General features: G+C 42.7%; 2 protein-coding genes across 2 annotated transcripts; one reads left to right on the forward strand and one right to left on the reverse strand.

Moving 5' to 3' along the window:
• Positions 1 to 1,198: 1,198 nt before the first annotated feature.
• On the reverse strand, positions 1,199 to 14,758 carry nup133 (nucleoporin 133). Its single transcript, XM_012835999.3, has 26 exons — positions 14,528 to 14,758; positions 14,308 to 14,408; positions 14,063 to 14,166; positions 12,235 to 12,339; positions 11,743 to 11,874; positions 11,199 to 11,369; positions 10,891 to 11,046; positions 10,166 to 10,236; positions 9,676 to 9,823; positions 9,091 to 9,241; positions 8,693 to 8,850; positions 8,300 to 8,388; positions 7,951 to 8,114; positions 7,145 to 7,239; positions 6,352 to 6,576; positions 5,813 to 5,935; positions 5,308 to 5,407; positions 4,955 to 5,197; positions 3,666 to 3,799; positions 3,287 to 3,445; positions 2,977 to 3,112; positions 2,663 to 2,781; positions 2,377 to 2,457; positions 2,008 to 2,072; positions 1,619 to 1,707; positions 1,199 to 1,436 (listed from the first exon to the last, which is right to left on the reverse strand). Exons 1-26 carry the CDS (start codon positions 14,728 to 14,730, stop codon positions 1,300 to 1,302), a joined length of 3,459 nt encoding a protein of 1,152 aa, XP_012691453.2. The 5' UTR covers positions 14,731 to 14,758; the 3' UTR covers positions 1,199 to 1,299.
• Positions 14,726 to 16,440, forward strand: pigl (phosphatidylinositol glycan anchor biosynthesis, class L). Its single transcript, XM_012835978.2, has one exon. It carries the CDS (start codon positions 14,825 to 14,827, stop codon positions 15,665 to 15,667), a length of 843 nt encoding a protein of 280 aa, XP_012691432.2. The 5' UTR covers positions 14,726 to 14,824; the 3' UTR covers positions 15,668 to 16,440.
• The last annotated feature ends 1,604 nt before the right edge of the window (positions 16,441 to 18,044 follow it).

Consider the following 18,044-nt stretch of genomic DNA (forward strand, 5'->3'; position numbering starts at 1 on the left):
TGTCAACCGTAGTGGTGGACTACTGTCGTTTAAGTTAACATTACTACGACTGTAATGCTTAATAGCTCTAGTTATGGTCATGTAAGTGATGCAAGTGTGTTACTTAACATCAGGAGTAGCCTGGGCCAAATAATCCTAATAAAACTGTGAACCACATTTAAAAGTATTGATGGCTTCCGGTTGGTCTATTTTGGTAGCTGCAAATTGACTCATTTTGATAGGTGACAAAATAGTAAATTAATAGTAAAATTTGCCTAATTCATTTTGCACCATAATTGTGTAGCTGTATTGGGGAATTGGCTTGCTCTCTGCAACTGACTAAATTTCACTTACACCTTATTTTTTAAGAAGTCAATATGTGGCATAGTTCTATAAAGACATTTCAATATTGAATGTATGCAGGTTCAGTGAGGACATGGTCAGTACAGGCCAGAAGAAAAAAAAAAAAAGGGAAATGCTCAGGCCTCCATACTTGAGGAAATTATGCAGACAAATGCGTTTTAAATGAACATTTCAACCAAAAATCTGTGTATCCACACACCTCTGTCACTCTGGTCAGACATGTAACAGTCCACTCACTTTAGAAACTATAATTTACCCAATCCTGACCCAACAAAAAAGAAGCTACTTTCCTTCCTTCCTCCCCCCCCCCCCCCCAAATGAAAGAACAGGTTTGAGTTCCCACACACAGCCCATGTAAGGCATCAAAAGTGCCTAGTAAAAGCTGTGGTTATTAATCCGGGTTGTCCCCCAAATTAACCTCCCCCAACACTATTTATAGGAGCCTCAAGACTCCCTGAGACATCTGTTCCTGCCAGTAGTCAAGTAGATCAATTGCACCCCTCAAAGATTCCTACTACAGCATGAAGCGCATGTCAGCATCTGTGCCTCAAAGACGTTTGCCCTGGACGTGTATATTTAGGGTCGAATATATTGACCAAAAGGATCGGTTGCAGCTCTGGCACTTCTAGGTAGGGAAAGGGAGGGTGAATGTTGGAAGAAAGGGGCAGTGCCAAGGAGTCTAAGGAGGAAGTATGGTGTGGTGTGTGTGTGGGGGTGGGGTTGGGATGGGGTAGGAAGGTGGTGGGGGGCACTCCTCAAGTTATAAATAAACATACATACCCTTCAAGTGTCAGCTGGAGACAGACTAAGACTTGCTCTCTATATTTGGCGTGCAACTTAAGAAAAGAGGCAACAATAACTTAAAAAATATTTATTCAGAGAAAGAGTTTGAATGAAGCATATAAAAACATACAATATCGTGACACAGAAAGGATAGAGGAGACAGGAAGGCTGCGGTCACATCTGCACCTGTAGGTAATGCTCATAGTTGGCTCTCAGCACAAACTCAAAGTAAGGCTTGGCCCGCAGGATTTCGATCTCTTCCAACTGCAACAGTTCTTTGACATCAGGCAGGTATGTCTGCAGAGGCACACCTGAGAGAGAGAGAGAGAGAGAGAGAGAGAGAGAGAGGATAATCGATTGACAAGATACAAAAGTTGAAAGGGAAAGTGAGCTCTTAAGTCTCTCCAACTGAACCACACGACCCCAATCATGTTTGGATCACTCCACCAATGACACAAACACAGAACACACACGGCAGCGTGTCATGTCTTACCTTCTTGGATCAGCTTTTCGATAATTCGGATGAAGATACTGTCTTTTGCTGCTTCCACAGGGTTATCATTACCATCAGCTGATGCCCAGCTACAATAAAAAGCACAGAGACGCATTTACAGAAACAGCTTTCAACTGACAGCCAACGAATCTGTTGGAACTGAACTGAGTGTATTAGAACTGTTGGAAGTGCAGAGCATGACAACCAAATAGCATAAACATCAGGTCGGGTGTGTGTGTGTGTGTGTGTGTGTGTGTGTGTGTGTGTCACATAATGCTCAGCCTTAAGTACAAGCAGACACAGAGGAGCTCTTCAGAATGAAAGGAAGTGTGTTATGGCCAAATTAAACATTGGGAGGTGGCTGGCTGCTGTGGAGGTAACAGACTTACTCATCCCTCTTTAAGGCTTTGCAGAGGATCTCACACTTCAGAGCCTCGATGTCCACAGCGTCCTCCTGGAGACACACAGAGAAGTTCATGAGCCAAACCAGAGTATGTACATCCTCATCTAGAAGTGTGTGGACCCACAAGAGATTTCTGACAATCGGTCTTATGAAAATGTCATGAGATCTTCATCAAGTTAGAAAACATCCAACATGGAATAACCACCAACATGGAATAACCATTTTGACAATATATGCATTCTTTTGATAAGTGAGAATAAGATTGATGTCACATCTGTGCAGATTTCCAGAACTCTCTGCAGGAGACTGAGAACTACATGTAGAGGAGCTGAACTCAGAAGAAGCAGATTCAAACCTCATCTATGTAGTCAAGAAGGTCCAGGGCTTTTTTGAAATCATACTCGTTGGCTCGGCGGTTATCATCACAGATATATAGCTGGAGGGTGCAGGGAAAATATGAAAAAGATGGTGGGTGGTGGGTTTACAGTGAAGAGAGACATACATCAGGCAGAGATTTATGTGTGGGAGGTTGGCACCACCGCTCTGAGAGAGTATTATTGATAGTGTGTGTGAGTGTGTGTGTGTGTGTGTGTGTGTGTGTGTGTGTGTGTATGTGCGTGCGTGTGTGTGCCTGCGCTCACATTAATCAGGTTGTGTGCACTGAGAAGAGGCATTGTGTCAGGGTTGAGCTGTTTCTCCTCCAGCAGCTGTTTGGGAAGCGTTTCCTGGTGCAGTAGGAACCTCTCCTGCTCGATGATATCTGTAAACCAAAGAGATAACTGACCATCATACAAGCATTCCTGTCCTAAAATAATATCTCAATTAAAGGTGAAGTGTGAAGTTACCATACTATTATAAACTCCCCAATGCATCGAGTTAAGAATAAAAAAAGCACTGGTTTGATAGTCCTTTGGATACTGTGTAAGGGGTAACTATGGTAATATTTAGAACTTACCATCTAGTTGCTTCTGCATGTTGGCCCCTGACATGTCTGATGCCAGAGCCGTTAGTTTACCGAGGGCCAGCAGGGTCTTCTTCTTGACAAAGTAGCGCGTTTCCACGTTGGCCTGGCTGTGCAGGGTCTGGTGAGCCTGGAGACACAGAGCACACAGAGAGATGGGTCTCGGGGGTGTCAATGAACTCAAGAGATTACTACACTCTGATATTCAAGCATGTGTATGCAACATAGACACCTGTGTGTGTGTGTGTGTGTGTGTGGGGGGGGGGGGGTTACGCATGAGAGAGAGAGTTGGAGAGGTTCCTACGCTCTGGTAGTCGTGCACATGGATGTCATGAAGCCAACTGAGGTGCTCGTGGGCCTGCAGGAAGCTGGCCAGCTGCTGGTGTTGGGCGACCGGCTGAGAGAGCAGTTTCCCCCTCTTCCCCTTTTCCATGTACCAGCGGAACAGGAAGTCTGCAAAGTTCTGCAGAAAGTAGAGAACCCTCAAAACCCTGGAGAACACTCCACAACAATACCTGACAAAAACATTTATGGACTACTTGATAAGAGAGTGTGGTATGGGTTATACTACTTGATAAGAGAGTGTGGTGTGGGTTAGACTACTTGATAAGAGAGTGTGGTGTGGGTTAGACTACTTGATAAGAGAGTGTGCTATGGGGATATCTGGGGTTGATTGCTCTTACCTGGTCTGCAAATTTACTCATGTAGTGCTGTAAGCGGCTCTGGTTGTCTGTCTGTTCACACATCTGCACCAGGATGTCAAAGTCACCATACTTCTCCGCCAGGGCCGACACCCACTGGTACTGGCCCAGATCCACTACACACACACACACACACACACACACACACACACACACACACACACACACACACACACACACACACACACACACACACACACACACACACACACACACACAGAAGCACAGTGGAATCAATTCCAATGTATACAACACATTACAGCAGGCATACAACACATTAAAGCAGCTATACAACACATTAAAGCAGGTCTACGACACATTAAAGCAGCTATACAACACATTAAAGCAGGTCTACGACACATTAAAGCAGCTATACAACACATTAAAGCAGGTGTGGGGAAAGGAGCAGGGGCTTCATTGGGTTCACCTCATTAACCGATGTGAACCTTTAAAGGACTGATCAGCGTGTTATATCAGGTGCAGTCTGGGTTAGCCTGCAGCCACCATGGCTCCTTGGTTGGGTTAAGACCCATTCCTTGAGCGGCCACTATTATAATGAGTAATTATGAAACAAAGCTACCTCAGGTATATTTGTCCTGTCCGTTTGTTATGATAGTTGAATATAGTGCCTGACTAAATGTTAGAAGTATTCTCTTCCTTTTTTTATGCATTTCTTCAAGAGCATGTATTTCCCTTTGTTATTGTAGCTTGGCAGTTTTATCTTATCTATATTATTATTTTATCATCAGGACTTAAGTCATAACACTTTGGTCAACATGTTATTTTCCACTGGCTAAAAAACAAAACAAAAAACACAACCACAGCAATCACTCAAGTCAAACAAAACATTGAGCAATTATCTCATCACTCTCAAAAACGAAAAGATCGACAAAGAATAGCAGGGGGATATCTTATGAGTGACAAGTCACAGTGGCTGCCTGACAAAGGTTAGCAGCTGTAGCACATTACGAATCATTATTTGATAAGATAACATTAAAGAGATAAGCAGAGAGTATACAATATAGCTCAGACTGTGCATTTTTCACTTTCTTCACTCAGTCAGCATAGAAACAAAGAATACAAAATTAAGCCAAAAGTTCTGGAAACAAGCGTTGGAGAAATACAAACTTTGAGTGTTTCAACAGAGAACTTTGGCTGACAAAAATCATAGGTCTCTAAAGATTGACTGATAACGAGATCCACACTTAACCCAGTCAGCCCTAGTCTAAAGCTTCCAGGTCCATTAGAAACGGCCTGTTGTGGTAACTCACACAGTGGGAGGAGCAGCTCGGAGCGCCGGTGAGTGTACTCCATCTCCAGAGCGCTGTAGCGGTCGGACTCGGCGGCCCGGTTCACTGAGCTCAGCTGGGCCACATAGCCACTCAGGTAGGAGTTGAGCAGCGCCACCAGCTGTTCACTGAGGGTGTTGCGCAGCTCAGAGTCAGCGTGGGGGTACACCGCTTTAAGGATGACCTCATTCTGCCGTGTGATGACTGATCGAACGCCACTAGAGGCTGGAGGGAACACAAATGGACACGGAAATTGCGACAAATGCATTGTGACATTCACTTATGCTTGCATATTGTGTGTGTAGTGTGTGTGTGTGTGTGTGTGTGTGTGTTACCTGTCCATGGGATATACTCTGGCTCAGATTCAGCAGTCTCTGAAGCTCGGTAGAAAGAGGCTTTACTCTCTCTGTACTGGCATGCTGCTTGAAGCATATCCTGCCAAATCAAACAGCACTCTTCAGTTATACCCCAAATAATACCAGCTGGGTTCAGTCGAAACAGATTGGACTCGTCTCCAATGACAGGACACAATGGGCCTTGAATTCTCAATTGTGTTCATAGTTCATCAATACTACAAGCAGTTAAAGAAGGGGGGTTACAGGTTACATGCAGGAGGTTGAGAATGGAGGTCATGGACATTGTATATGGTCTACTGGTGATGATTACAGTTGAATGGAGGTCATTGTATATGGTCTACTGGTGATGATTACAGTTGAATGGAGGTCATTGTATATGGTCTACTGGTGATGATTACAGTTGAATGGAGGTCATTGTATATGGTCTACTGGTGATGATTACAGTTGAGAATGAAGAAGGAAGCAGAAACGTTGCGTTGCGCACCTTGATGATGTTGTTGACGTCGATGACGACCTCGGCCCACTTGAGTGAGTTGATGGGGTTCTCCTTCAGAGCCTTCTCTTCCTCGTCCAGGAGACACTCAAAGATGACAGAGATCCCGGACACCTGAGACATAGGTCTTGTTACATACCAGAAGAGTGTACACAGATTCACAGGAAGGAACTTCACTGACCACTGACCACTGACCAGTTAGTGAATAATCATGTCTCAGAGGATTAAAGGACATGCCCAACACGGTTACTTTAGTGGCCCTTTCACAATTGCAATGCAGGAAAAAATACTTTTGAACCTAATCATGAGTGTATTGTGTGATTAAATAAATTAAATTAAAACACCAAAGCTGGGTTCAAACATTTCATAAGAATGTGTTCTTTACAGTCCACTCTCATGCAAAGTCTTTGGAAAATGTTTTTAGTCAAACGTCAAAAATACTCTACATCTAGACTGAGATGCACAATTCCAACATTGCCATGAACACTGTTGCTGGTGCACATTAAAGTGGTTCTTGAGCGGTGCAGCACCTCTCTGAAGAAGACGTCTGCGGGGGTGAGGCTGGCAGGCACGTCAGCGCTGCTCCTCTTCAGGGCGCTGACGATGGCGGGGTTCACCAGGTCGGGGTGCTTGGCGTGGTGGTTCTTCAGCGCAATGGCTGCCGTCAGTTTCTCCGCGTGCTCGCAAAGCAACAGCCTGGTCGCCATGGGAGACGACTGCACTGTGGTCGAGCTCAAGCGCTCCAGCAGACCCATCTGAGGGGGAAAGGGGGAGGAAAATTAGTTAGAAAATGAGTGTGAAATCCTGCAGGCGAAGGACTTAGTCTAATGAGAGAGAAAAGCTGCCTACTATTGTTGTGTCACTGGGGTTAGACACCAAGATTACTTGGCTAGGTCAAAAAATGAAGGAGTTAGGATATTTTAAGGACTTCCTGCTCATCTTGGACGCCATCTTGAAAATTACACCTTTCTAGTGGTCAAACTTTGGTAAACTTTTAGTATGTTACTAAGGACACCTAATACTACAAGAAATAGCTGAGAAACCTTTTGTTAGAATTTTTTTAGGGTTAGGTGTTTTTTTTTTCATATATGCAGCCGCCTATTACACTCATAGTGGTACAGGAGGTAAAGAAGTCGTTTAGTAATCAGAAGGTTGCTAGTTCGATTCCCTGTCGAAGCGTCCTTGAGCAAGACACTGAACCCCTAATTGCTCCTGATGTGCAGTGTGCCATCAGTGTAAATGTAAAATGTGTATACATTGTAAGTCGCTTTGGAAAAAGTGTCTGCTAAATGACTAAATGTAAATGTAATAGTGGCAGTTTACCTGATTCAGGAAGTCCATCAGGCACCCGTGGGCCTTCATTTTGTCCTCCAGCTGGTGCAGCAATATAAGGGAGGTCAGGGGGAAGCCAGCACCCTCTGGGCCACAGAAGATGACAAATAGTGTACTGTTATACTATCATATTCCACATTTACATTTACATTACATTTACATTTAGTCATTTAGCAGACGCTTTTGTCCAAAGCGACGTACAAGGGAAAGAACAGTCAAGCTAAGAGCAATAGAAAGCATGGTATAACAATAAATACTACTTTACATGAGAATTAGAAAGCAACGACCATTTAAAGGAAGAGTCTGCAATTCTGGCAAAAGGTTGTTGATATTTGTTGCTCCTGATGCAACATGTTGATTGGCTGGAGTTGCTTATGGTTCGGTCTGAGCCACTATGTCTGTTTCCCATTGACAGTCAGGACTGTGTGCGAACACCAGAGGTTTTTTAGAGTGCACACACTGAACAGACAGCTAGAAGACCATGAGGAGCAATTCCACAAATTTGACAAAAAGTGTATTGGATAAGAATCATGGACTCAACCTTTAAATACCCTGTTTGGAATACTGGTGTCACAGCGTTCTCCTCTTTATTCCCTTATAACAACAATACGTATATATATTCACAACATTATATATACACACACACACACACACACACACCCCTTTCCCCTAAGCTTCTCTCAATTGTTTTCCCCTGTCCTTCTCTGAGGTTTGCGTTTCCTGCTCACCGTCAGGGACTGACTCAGCGCGCACACACACACACACACACACGCACACACGCACACACGCACACTCACCGTCAGGGACTGACTCAGCCCAGCGAGGATCAGAGGCAGGATAATCATCCACAAGGTCACGGCTGATCTGGGCCACCACCTCGTCCAGCTCTGCACCCTCCCCTCCGTCACGCTCGCTGGGAAGGAGCTGATCCGCCACGGTTTGAGCGCCAATCACATCATGCCTTCAGGAGAGAAACAGCAGCGCAGCACTTAGAAGGGCAGTGGAAATGGACAATAGATTGGTTTGGTCTATCTTGAATCTTATTAAAATAAAAAAATGTGCGACAATAACAACATCACACATCATAATAATAATAATAATAATAACACATCATCGCGTTATGTAAGTGTGTGAGAGGGTACATACCGACAGAACTGCAAGAAAGCAGATTTTAGTAACTTGATTTTGTCTTCCTGTGCAACTCCATCCATTTTAGGCATTTCCACAGCAGCAGCCTATGAATACAAGGGCAAATTATTGGTGCTAGGCTATACTTAATTCGTCTCAATGTTTGTACTTGTAATCCCAAATCAAGTTAGCAATCATTTATTACAAATCCTAAATTAATCTGGCATGAAACAAACATTCATACTTTGTATCATTGCAGTCACCACTTAAAAAAAAAAAGTTCAACGTAAACGTGAATTTACAAAACAGAATACCAACAAAGCTGCTAAAACTACAACGGCTTTTCTGTATGTTACTCTTCATGTAGTGCATGAACATGCAGGAGAAGTCTAAATGACACCTGGCCTGTACCTCTGATCCTGGACCTGCCAGAGAGGAGCAGAGGGAATCCTCCATCATCTCAGGAAGCATGGACACAGTCTCCCGAGGTACCACGGCAACAAGCCCACTATTGTGGGAGAAAAACACCGGCAGGTTGGCACACACACCTCCACCACGAATACGGTCTCCTGTGAAGGACAAATTAAAGTTAGACATTTGTAAAAATACATAAAATGAATTCAGTCTTTATAGCAAATCCTGTTAACTTTGACGATGAAAATGAACAATTAAGCATCACACAATTAAGTCTCGACATCTAGACTGGCTCAAACTGTTTTGATATTATAATGACTTCACAACACATTTGCTACAAATCATCTGACTCCGTCACCAACACCCACGTCCCCCCCTGTCTGTGACGGTCCTACCTGGGTCACTAAAGGCAATCCTCTCCTCGGGCAGGGCTCCCCGACCTCTCGCCATTGAACAGGTGAACACCATCTCCTCGTTGTACAGGTACGCAGCACTGCGAGAGCCCCTGGGCACGACCAGATGGGTGGTGTGCATCTCCTCCTCTGTCTGCAGAGCGACACCAATCAAAAGAAGGACAACATGAACCACACGAGTCACGACAGAGGATTAGACCAATCAAGAGAAGGACAACATGAACCACACGACAGAGGATGACACCAATCAAGAGAAGGACAACATGAACCACACAGGACTAGACCAATCAAGAGAAGGACAACATGAACCACACGAGTCACGACACAGGATTAGACCAATCAAGAGAAGGACAACATGAACCACACAGGATTAGACCAATCAAGAGATGACAACATGAACCACAGATTGTACGTTGGCAAACACACACATACAGATGAACATGCCCAAATGCACTCTACCATACCATAATGCCCACATCCCTGTCAACACTGTACCCTCCCATAATGCCCACATCCCTGTCAACACTGTACCCTCCCATAATGCCCACGTCCATGTCAACACTGTACCTGAAAAGCCGGGTTGTGTTTGGTGACTTCCACTGAGATTTCATCCGAGGTGAGGGAGACGCGGTCAGGCAGCATGACCAGACAGTAGTACACCAGACAGGGAGTATCTGCAGGGTGCCAGGCTGCCGCCAGGACAACCAACCCCTCCCTACAGCAACACACAAGATGAGGAACATGAAAGAAAAGCATGGGCACCTCTCGTGTACTTTATGTCCAATGGTTTCTGAAAGGGTTAGGTTCATAAATACTGGTTGATCATACAGCCATGTATCACACGTTACACACCACACTACCTTCCACAAGATTTCAGCTTTCAATGTCACCTATCTATAGTAATTTCTCCTGTGTCTAAAACGTATAATATAGAATAGGGATTAAGTCCTCTGTAAGTCTTCTATTACACTCAGTGAGAGCTAAGAACTCCTCAAAATTGAACCAAATGTTGTTTGAATACAAATGTATAAAGATTCAGAAAAGATATTTAGCTTACTTGCTCAGCTGTAGGTCCAGGTAGGCCACATTCACACCCGCTTTCATCTCATCGTAGTTGACTTCTGACCCCTAAAAAAGAAACAGGAAAACATACTGATACGAGTGGTTTCTTAAAAAGCACGCCATTCGTGGTTTAGAAGGACGGCTCATAAAAATACCACACTTTGTGAATTATCACCATATAATTAACACGGACACTTTCTTGGTATTCCTGGAACAACCAAATTCATCAAAACCTTAACAAATCAAAAGGCCTAAAATTGGCCTAACGCCACTCTACATAAGTAAGGCCTAGCCAAGTAGCAGGTTAATCAACTATAAAGCAAAGGACTTTTTCATACATCTCGCAAAAACGTCATAATTTGTGGGTTATCAGATATTCTCCCAGCTAAGCGTGTGCTAACCCAGATAGCATTAGAGGTGCACTCCTCCAGACAGTAGCTAAGCGTGTGCTAACCCAGATAGCATTAGAGGTGCACTCCTCCAGACAGTAGCTAACCGTGTGCTTACCCAGATAGCGTCAGAGCTGCACTCCTCCAGACAGTAGCTAAGTGTGTGCTAACCCAGATAGCGTCAGAGATGCACTCCTCCAGACAGTAGCTAAGCGTGTGCTTACCCAGATAGCGTCAGAGATGCACTCCTCCAGACAGTAGCTAAGCGTGTGCTAACCCAGACAGTAGCTAACCGTGTGCTAACCCAGACAGTAGCTAACCGTGTGCTTACCCAGATAGCGTCAGAGATGCACTCCTCCAGACTGCTGACTGGGTTCCAGCTGAGACCTTGCTGTTCAGAGCCCTCATCCACCTCCCACTTACTCAGCCCAGCGGAGCTCAGCGTGTACAGACATCCGGTCTCAGCCACCCACAGAACACTGTGCACCTGCACAAGACACACAGAATGAGGGCTTGGGATACATCATCCCTGAAGATGACTGAGTGTTTGTGCAGAGCAGAAAACTAGCATCGTGTGTCAGTGGTGTAACACTCTGGACGGATAAACACAACAAAGATGGAGAATGCTGGCAGACTGACTGTGACATCCGTGGGAGTGGCTGACATGCCAAAGAGGCTGGAGACCCGTCGCCCGAGGCCGGACAGCACGCCCTGTCCCTGCTGCAGGGGGCGCTGCTGCAGCTTTCCAAACACATCCACCCCGACCCGGAGGAGCTGCCCTTTGTAGGAGGACACCATGAAACTGTTCCCCTGGAACATCAAGGGAGTGAGGAGAAAGCAAAGAGGGCTGTCAATATTTACATTTGGGTCATTTCAAAGGCGTTGGCTAAATACTATTACCATACTTGATGACTGATTTAGATAAAAGTGTCTGCTAAATACTATAACTGTAACCATACTTGATGACTGATTTAGATAAAAGCGTCTGCTAAATACTATTACCATACTTGATGACTGATTTAGATAAAAGCTTCTGCTAAATACTATAACTATACTTGATGACTGATTGGTTTAACTTTATATCATAGTACAATCTTAACACTGATGTGTAAGATGTGCTTGAACAGAAACAGAGTGTCAGATCTTCCATGTGTTAGTGCCCCACTCTGTTCCAATAACACACCTTTACTGCTGTGACAAAGTTGCAGAGGTTTCCCCCGAGGTCTGCAGTCGTCTCCACAAAGCTGCCCTCATGGGCCAGACTTGACCAGAACCGGACGGTTCCTTCAGGCGACACTGCCAGAACACACACCGACTGTAGATTCAGAGGAAGTTAAGGTTGAATATTTGTGTAAGTTTCACATAATTAAACTAACTGAAATTCATGTAAGAATTTGATTCATTTGTTATGTTATTAATTTGTTATGTTATGGATAAGGAAGCAGGGACAATTCCCAGGTGAGAAATATCGTAAAACTAGTCTTACTTTTTTTAACAGCTGCAATACATGATACACGTCTTACAATACAACTTTCATCAGTGTTTTGATGATCAAGGGCAATACATTAAACAAAGTCAACTCAAGAAAACATCAAATCAAGAAAACATTGTGAAAACGCTTGTGATTACAATCTTCAAAAGAGGATGAAAAGGGAAATAAACAGACAAACTGCACCTGTATAGGGGCGGTGTCCAGCTGGTTGGAGGACGAGATGGAGATGAGGTCAGCACTGTAGGCAAACTCACTTGACGGTAACTGCAGGTCCTTGCACACTGACAACTGTGAATCATGCCAAACACACAGTCAAGTTTTTTCATAGTTAGCTGTTTGTTCATCTTCATTTGATTTATTTATATAGCACCAATAACAACTTAAATGTTCAAATCGTCAAATCAAACTTTATTTGTACGGCGCATTTCATACAAGGAGGTAACACAATGCGCCGTTCTCGAGACCTTTTACAGAGCCCAAGTCCTGAATGACCTAGAGTAAGTATTAGGGGTGGGAATCTCTTGGCACCTCACGATTCGATTCGATTCCGATTCAGAGGTCAACGATTCGATTCTAAACCGATTCTCGATTCTAAACCGATTATCGATTCTAAACCGATTATCGATTATCAATTCTAAACCGATAAAACGATTATCGATGCATCTCAATTTTTAAAACATTTGAGTTTGCTACTCAGAGTCTGCAATAATCGATGCCGCTTGCATTTCAACACAAAATGAATGTGTTAAAAAAAAAAAAAAAAAAAAAAAAAAAAAAAAATATATATAATTTTTTTTTTTTTTTTTTTAATTAAAAAATCGATTATGAACTTTTCTGAATCGAGACAGAATCGTTCTAGAGAGACTCGAGAGAAATCGAAAAATCGATTTTCCCCCCACCCCTAGTAAGTATGTTGTTGTTTTGAACGATACAAGCTCAGCATAAGACCTTAACCAGGGTACAATTTCCGTGAGGTCCACATGTATTCCAGATAGGCTGAACAGGGCAATCATCTGCTGTGGTTCCACAGGATTCATGCCAGCTGTTCAGCATTACTCAGGTATATTCCTTTCTAAATTCAGATTGTTTCTGTTGAATTACTAATTGCTCAAATATCACAATAAATGCAGCTATGAATCAGTCAATCAACGCCTGATTCCCTTACCCTTCCTTTTAGAACCCTACAAGTAATGTATCCCATCACTCTTCAGAATCAGAATCAGAATAGTATTTATTGCCAAGTAGGTTTACACCTACCTGGAATTTGTTCTGATGTATAGGTGCATACAGTAAACATAAAAACATACAACACAGTAAGTACTACACATAACATAAAACATAAAAACACAGTAAGTACTACACAAACACAATAAGTACTACAATACAAAAAGCAGGGCAGGAGTGCAAAAGTGGATGTGCAATGTGCAGTGTGCAATGTAGTGTGTGTTAACATAACACAAGCTTGAGGTGTGGGGGCGGGATGAGAGTCCACGTCAGGTGGCCTTGTTACTAAGGCCAACGGCAGCCGGGAGGAAGCTGGTTTTGTGGCGTGAGGTTTTGGTCCTAATGGACCGCAGCCTCCTGCCGGAGGGAAGGACCTCGAAGAGTTTGTGACCCGGGTGTGAGGGATCGGCCACAATCTTACCTGAGCCTTATTGTGTATTATTATTGTGAATTAATATTTCAACAGAAACAATCTGAATTTAGAAATGAATATACCTTACCAGGTAATTCAATATGACATCATGTACATTGCATGCCAAAACAAATGTACGAAACAACTTTATAGGTGAACGCCAATCACAAGCGTACCGATGCATCTCTCGTTGAGTAGAAGAAAACTGCTTAGCGTAGTCAGCAAGTTAATACGACCACTAACTTAGGACTATGTTCCCTGTTCATTTCCTAAAGGTTGGGCATCCTTTTAAGCGAAGTCTGACCTCGCTGTACAGTTTTTCCTAGGCTAACATTCACTATTATGGTGACGGCCCTTTAGTGTCAGTGACATTACCTTGGCGACAGCTGTCTGGCAAATCTTCCACATTACAAGCCTCTCTCCACACACCATCCAAGCCCAGCCTGTCTCCTCGATCTTCACAGAGATCTGATCATCCGCTGGCAAACACACAAAGAAGAAGTATAAGTAAGAAGATATAGAAGTATGCTGAATCACAGTGCTTACTCCCCCAAAACAATACATTAGCCTTTATTACAGCCTAATTAAGACAGCCAATAGGGCCTAAACGTAAAGCTTACATTCGGCCATGCTAAGTGCCTCCATCACTTTGACAGGCAGCGAGGAACCAAATGTCTGTACATCAAAGTTGATCGCTTCGACTGGGCCATGGCTCTGCACTCTGGAAAGAAAGAAGATATAAAGCTGCCATGGTCATTGATTGATATTTAGAACGGGAGTCATCAACAATTCTCTTTCGTCCTCGATGCTCCAATACTGTATGTTGAGCCTGTCACTAACCTCGCTGGCAATGCCGACCTTCTGGGAGAGAATAGAAGTCCCGTAGGTGTGCAGCTTAGACTTTTCCGACCGCCTGTTCTTGTTGTTTGCCTACGGCCAGAACCTGTGGTACCACGAGGTGAAAACATGCCGTGATTTCTTTGAATGTTATCGGCATCAAACGAAATGGCTTCACAATGGACTCTAGCTTTCTCTCCGTGCATGAAGAGAGTCGCGCTCAAACCCTCAAATAGTCGCGGGATATATACGTCATTGTAGCGCCGTAGACAAACACGGAAACTTAACTTAAGGTGAGCAATGATTTTGCCGTTTGTGATACTCTTCGTAGTGTTTTACGTAGCTTCGATAAAATGGATTTGTCATCGTTATAACAGGACATTCTTAATGTCAGGTCTTAAACTTTTATTCAATGACCGTCGACATCAAATGGGTTTCCGAGATGTAAATGAAGTGTCTCTCCCGCCAGATTCAGTCCGAGCGTTGGTTGTCATTGCACACCCGGACGATGAATGCATGTTTTTTGCACCTTCTATATTAACGTTGTTAAAGCAAAATGCTTCTGTGCATTTGTTATGCTTGTCATCTGGCAATTACTACAACCAAGGCGTACAGCGCAAAAATGAACTCTTCGACAGTGCCGCAGTTTTGGGGATACCGGCATCCCGAGTCTCCGTAATTGAGCACAAAGAGCTTCAAGATGACCCCAAAGCAGACTGGAGCATTTCTCTGACATCGTCTCTGATTTTGAAACACATCCAGATACATGCCATTAACGCTGTACTGACATTCGACGGAAGAGGAGTGAGTGGCCATGCCAATCACATTGTCATCTACAAGGCCTTCAATCATCTTGCTGTCACTGGGAAAATACCACATAGCTGTCATGTACTGTGTTTGGACACCATCAGCGTTTTCAGAAAGTACCTCTCTATCTTGGAGCTGCCAATTAGTTGGCTAATTCCTTCTGACCTCTGCTGCATAAGTGGACCAAAAGAATACAATCAAGCCAAAAGGGCCATGTTCTGTCATCGCAGCCAGCTGTTGTGGTTTCGCCACCTGTACATATTCTTTTCTCGCTATATGTTTGTCAACACATTCCAAGCCATCCCCCTTCACAGAAAAGATATAAAAGTATATTAGTGTGTATGACCTATCATTTTCCCACACTGAAGAATGCCCTGACTTTGAGGTAACAGGCTACTGACCAATGCATTGTGATCAACTGTATGTTGCGGTTCCATGGACTAGTCTGCATAAACATGCAGTTAGACCATATTTTAGTTTCACTTGTTCATGAACGGAAGCTGCTACTGTATGCACTGACATTTCTTTTTATGTAACTGATTGTACTTTCTTTCTAATTTTCACATTTTCTTTCTGAACTTTTGTTAAACACTGTATATAATCAAGGGCTCATGTTGAACCCTGTCAGTTGAAGGAGTTGTTTTCTTTGTTATAAATTGGTTCCTGACTTTCTCCCGAAGAAAATATGTCATGTCAAGGCATTTATTTCATGGAGACGTTTAGGACTGTTCTGTTATTTAGTTCTTAAGTTTGTAATGTTGAATTGTAGTAGGCCTATTTTTACATTCATATTACACAGAGATGCACCTCATGTACTTTTAAAGTGATTTGAAAGGCCTTCTTTAATCTGTGAGATGGAGACGAAAAAATGTATCTCTTTACTGTTCCAATGTCGAGGATCCTTCGAGTTCTACCAAGAACCGAATCCTTAAATCAGAGCCTTTTTTTTTTTAAAGTAGCGCAGAATTTTAATGTGAATTTTTTCAATAAGCACTGTTCCATTGTTTGTTCTTCCGAACGCTAGGAAGAGGAAGAGTCTCCATTGCCATTGTGATTGTAGTATGCACTGCTATGAAACATGAAATAAAGAGGGGGAGGTTTGATTCATGTATCTGTATTGATCCATATACACAGCCCTCTAAAAGTTTGGAAACACTTTGCATTATTTCGTGTATACACTCTATTTTGTAAACACTCTACTTTGCATTTTTAAAAGTTTTTTTATTAATCACATTTTGTGAGTATCAATTTTATTTGTTTTATTAACACCCCTAACTTCATATAATACCAATGACACAACCCTACTAAAAAGTATTTATTTCAAAAATGAGTTTTCAATGTCAACAGTATTTAATACTAATCGTCAGCAAAATTGTTGTAAGACAAACACTTTAAATATCACTTTCCAAGGAAATCCAAGAAATGATTGAATTAACAGCACTAGTTTTGTAAACACAGGAATTATAAACAAACTTTCAACAACAATCATCACTGCTGTTCATAATAGATGAACAGGTGATTCTGTTTAACAGGTACAGATGTGTGAAATCGTTTTGCACACTTCTCAAGATTGTTTTTCTGTTCTGCAGTACCCAGGGACCATCTATTGAATTCATTTATTTGAAAGGGAGGGTCCTCAATTCTGGGAAAAGGTTGTTGATATTTGAGCTCAATGAAATGACAACACTCCTTTCCGTGCTGCTCCTAAAGCAACATGTTCATTGGCTTGGTCTGATCACTTAGTTTGTTTCCCATCTACAACACCAGAGCTTTTGTTTAATGCACACTCTGGTAACTGGACGATAAAACATGAGGAGAATTTCCCAAAAGCATAATGGATTATGATTAAGGACTCTTCCTTTAAATATGAGGGGATGTTTTGGTGGCAGGGAGGGGCTCAGGTTTAGCCTTTACACTGTTCTCTTCCACCTACTACATTATAGACCTGTCATAACCTCTTGGGAACCAGTCACATTGTCTCAAAGCACTTTACAGAGCTTCAAATCTAGATTTTCTCAAATGTCCTTTTATTACAGTGCATGAAATGCCCTGTATTGTTATTCCTACGTGGCTTCTTATACTTCTTTTTACCTTTTTCTGCGCTTAATTTAGCTATTTTTCTAAACTTTATACTTTTTAAGATATTAAAGAAAAACTAATACATATTTTCCCATAGACTTACATTGGGCCATTATGACATCATAATAGGGTCATTAAACTGGCTTGCACCTGTGCTTCACTGACACCTGCGCCAAGGTTCCAAGGCTCCTCTTCTCTCTGTCCCTCTCCATTCAACTGTATAACTAGGAATATTAAGATACACCTTCCATACTCAACTTTCTCTTCATCTCTCTCAGTCTACTTTCTCTCTTCACTCTCTCTTTACTGTCTTTATCCAGAGCCGCTCTTGTTCACTCTTCTTTCCTTTCTTCTTTCTTTCTTCCACACTTCTTTCCTTCTTCCATTCTTCTTTCCTTCTTCCACTATTCTTTCCTTTCTTCTTTCCTTCTTCCACTCTTCTTTCCTTCTTTTGCTCTTCTTTCCTTTCTTCTTTCCTTCTTTCACTCTTCTTTCTTTTCTTCTTTCCTTCTCCCACTCTTCTTTCCTTTCTTCTTTCCTTTTTCACTCTTCTTTCTTTTCTTATTTCCTTCTTCCACTCTTCTTTCCTTCTTTCACTCTTCTTTCTTTTCTTCTTCCACTCTTCTTTCCTTCT

The sequence above is a fragment of the Clupea harengus genome, chromosome 26 (genome assembly GCF_900700415.2).
Source record: "Clupea harengus chromosome 26, Ch_v2.0.2, whole genome shotgun sequence".
NCBI classification, from domain to species: Eukaryota; Metazoa; Chordata; class Actinopteri; order Clupeiformes; family Clupeidae; genus Clupea; species Clupea harengus.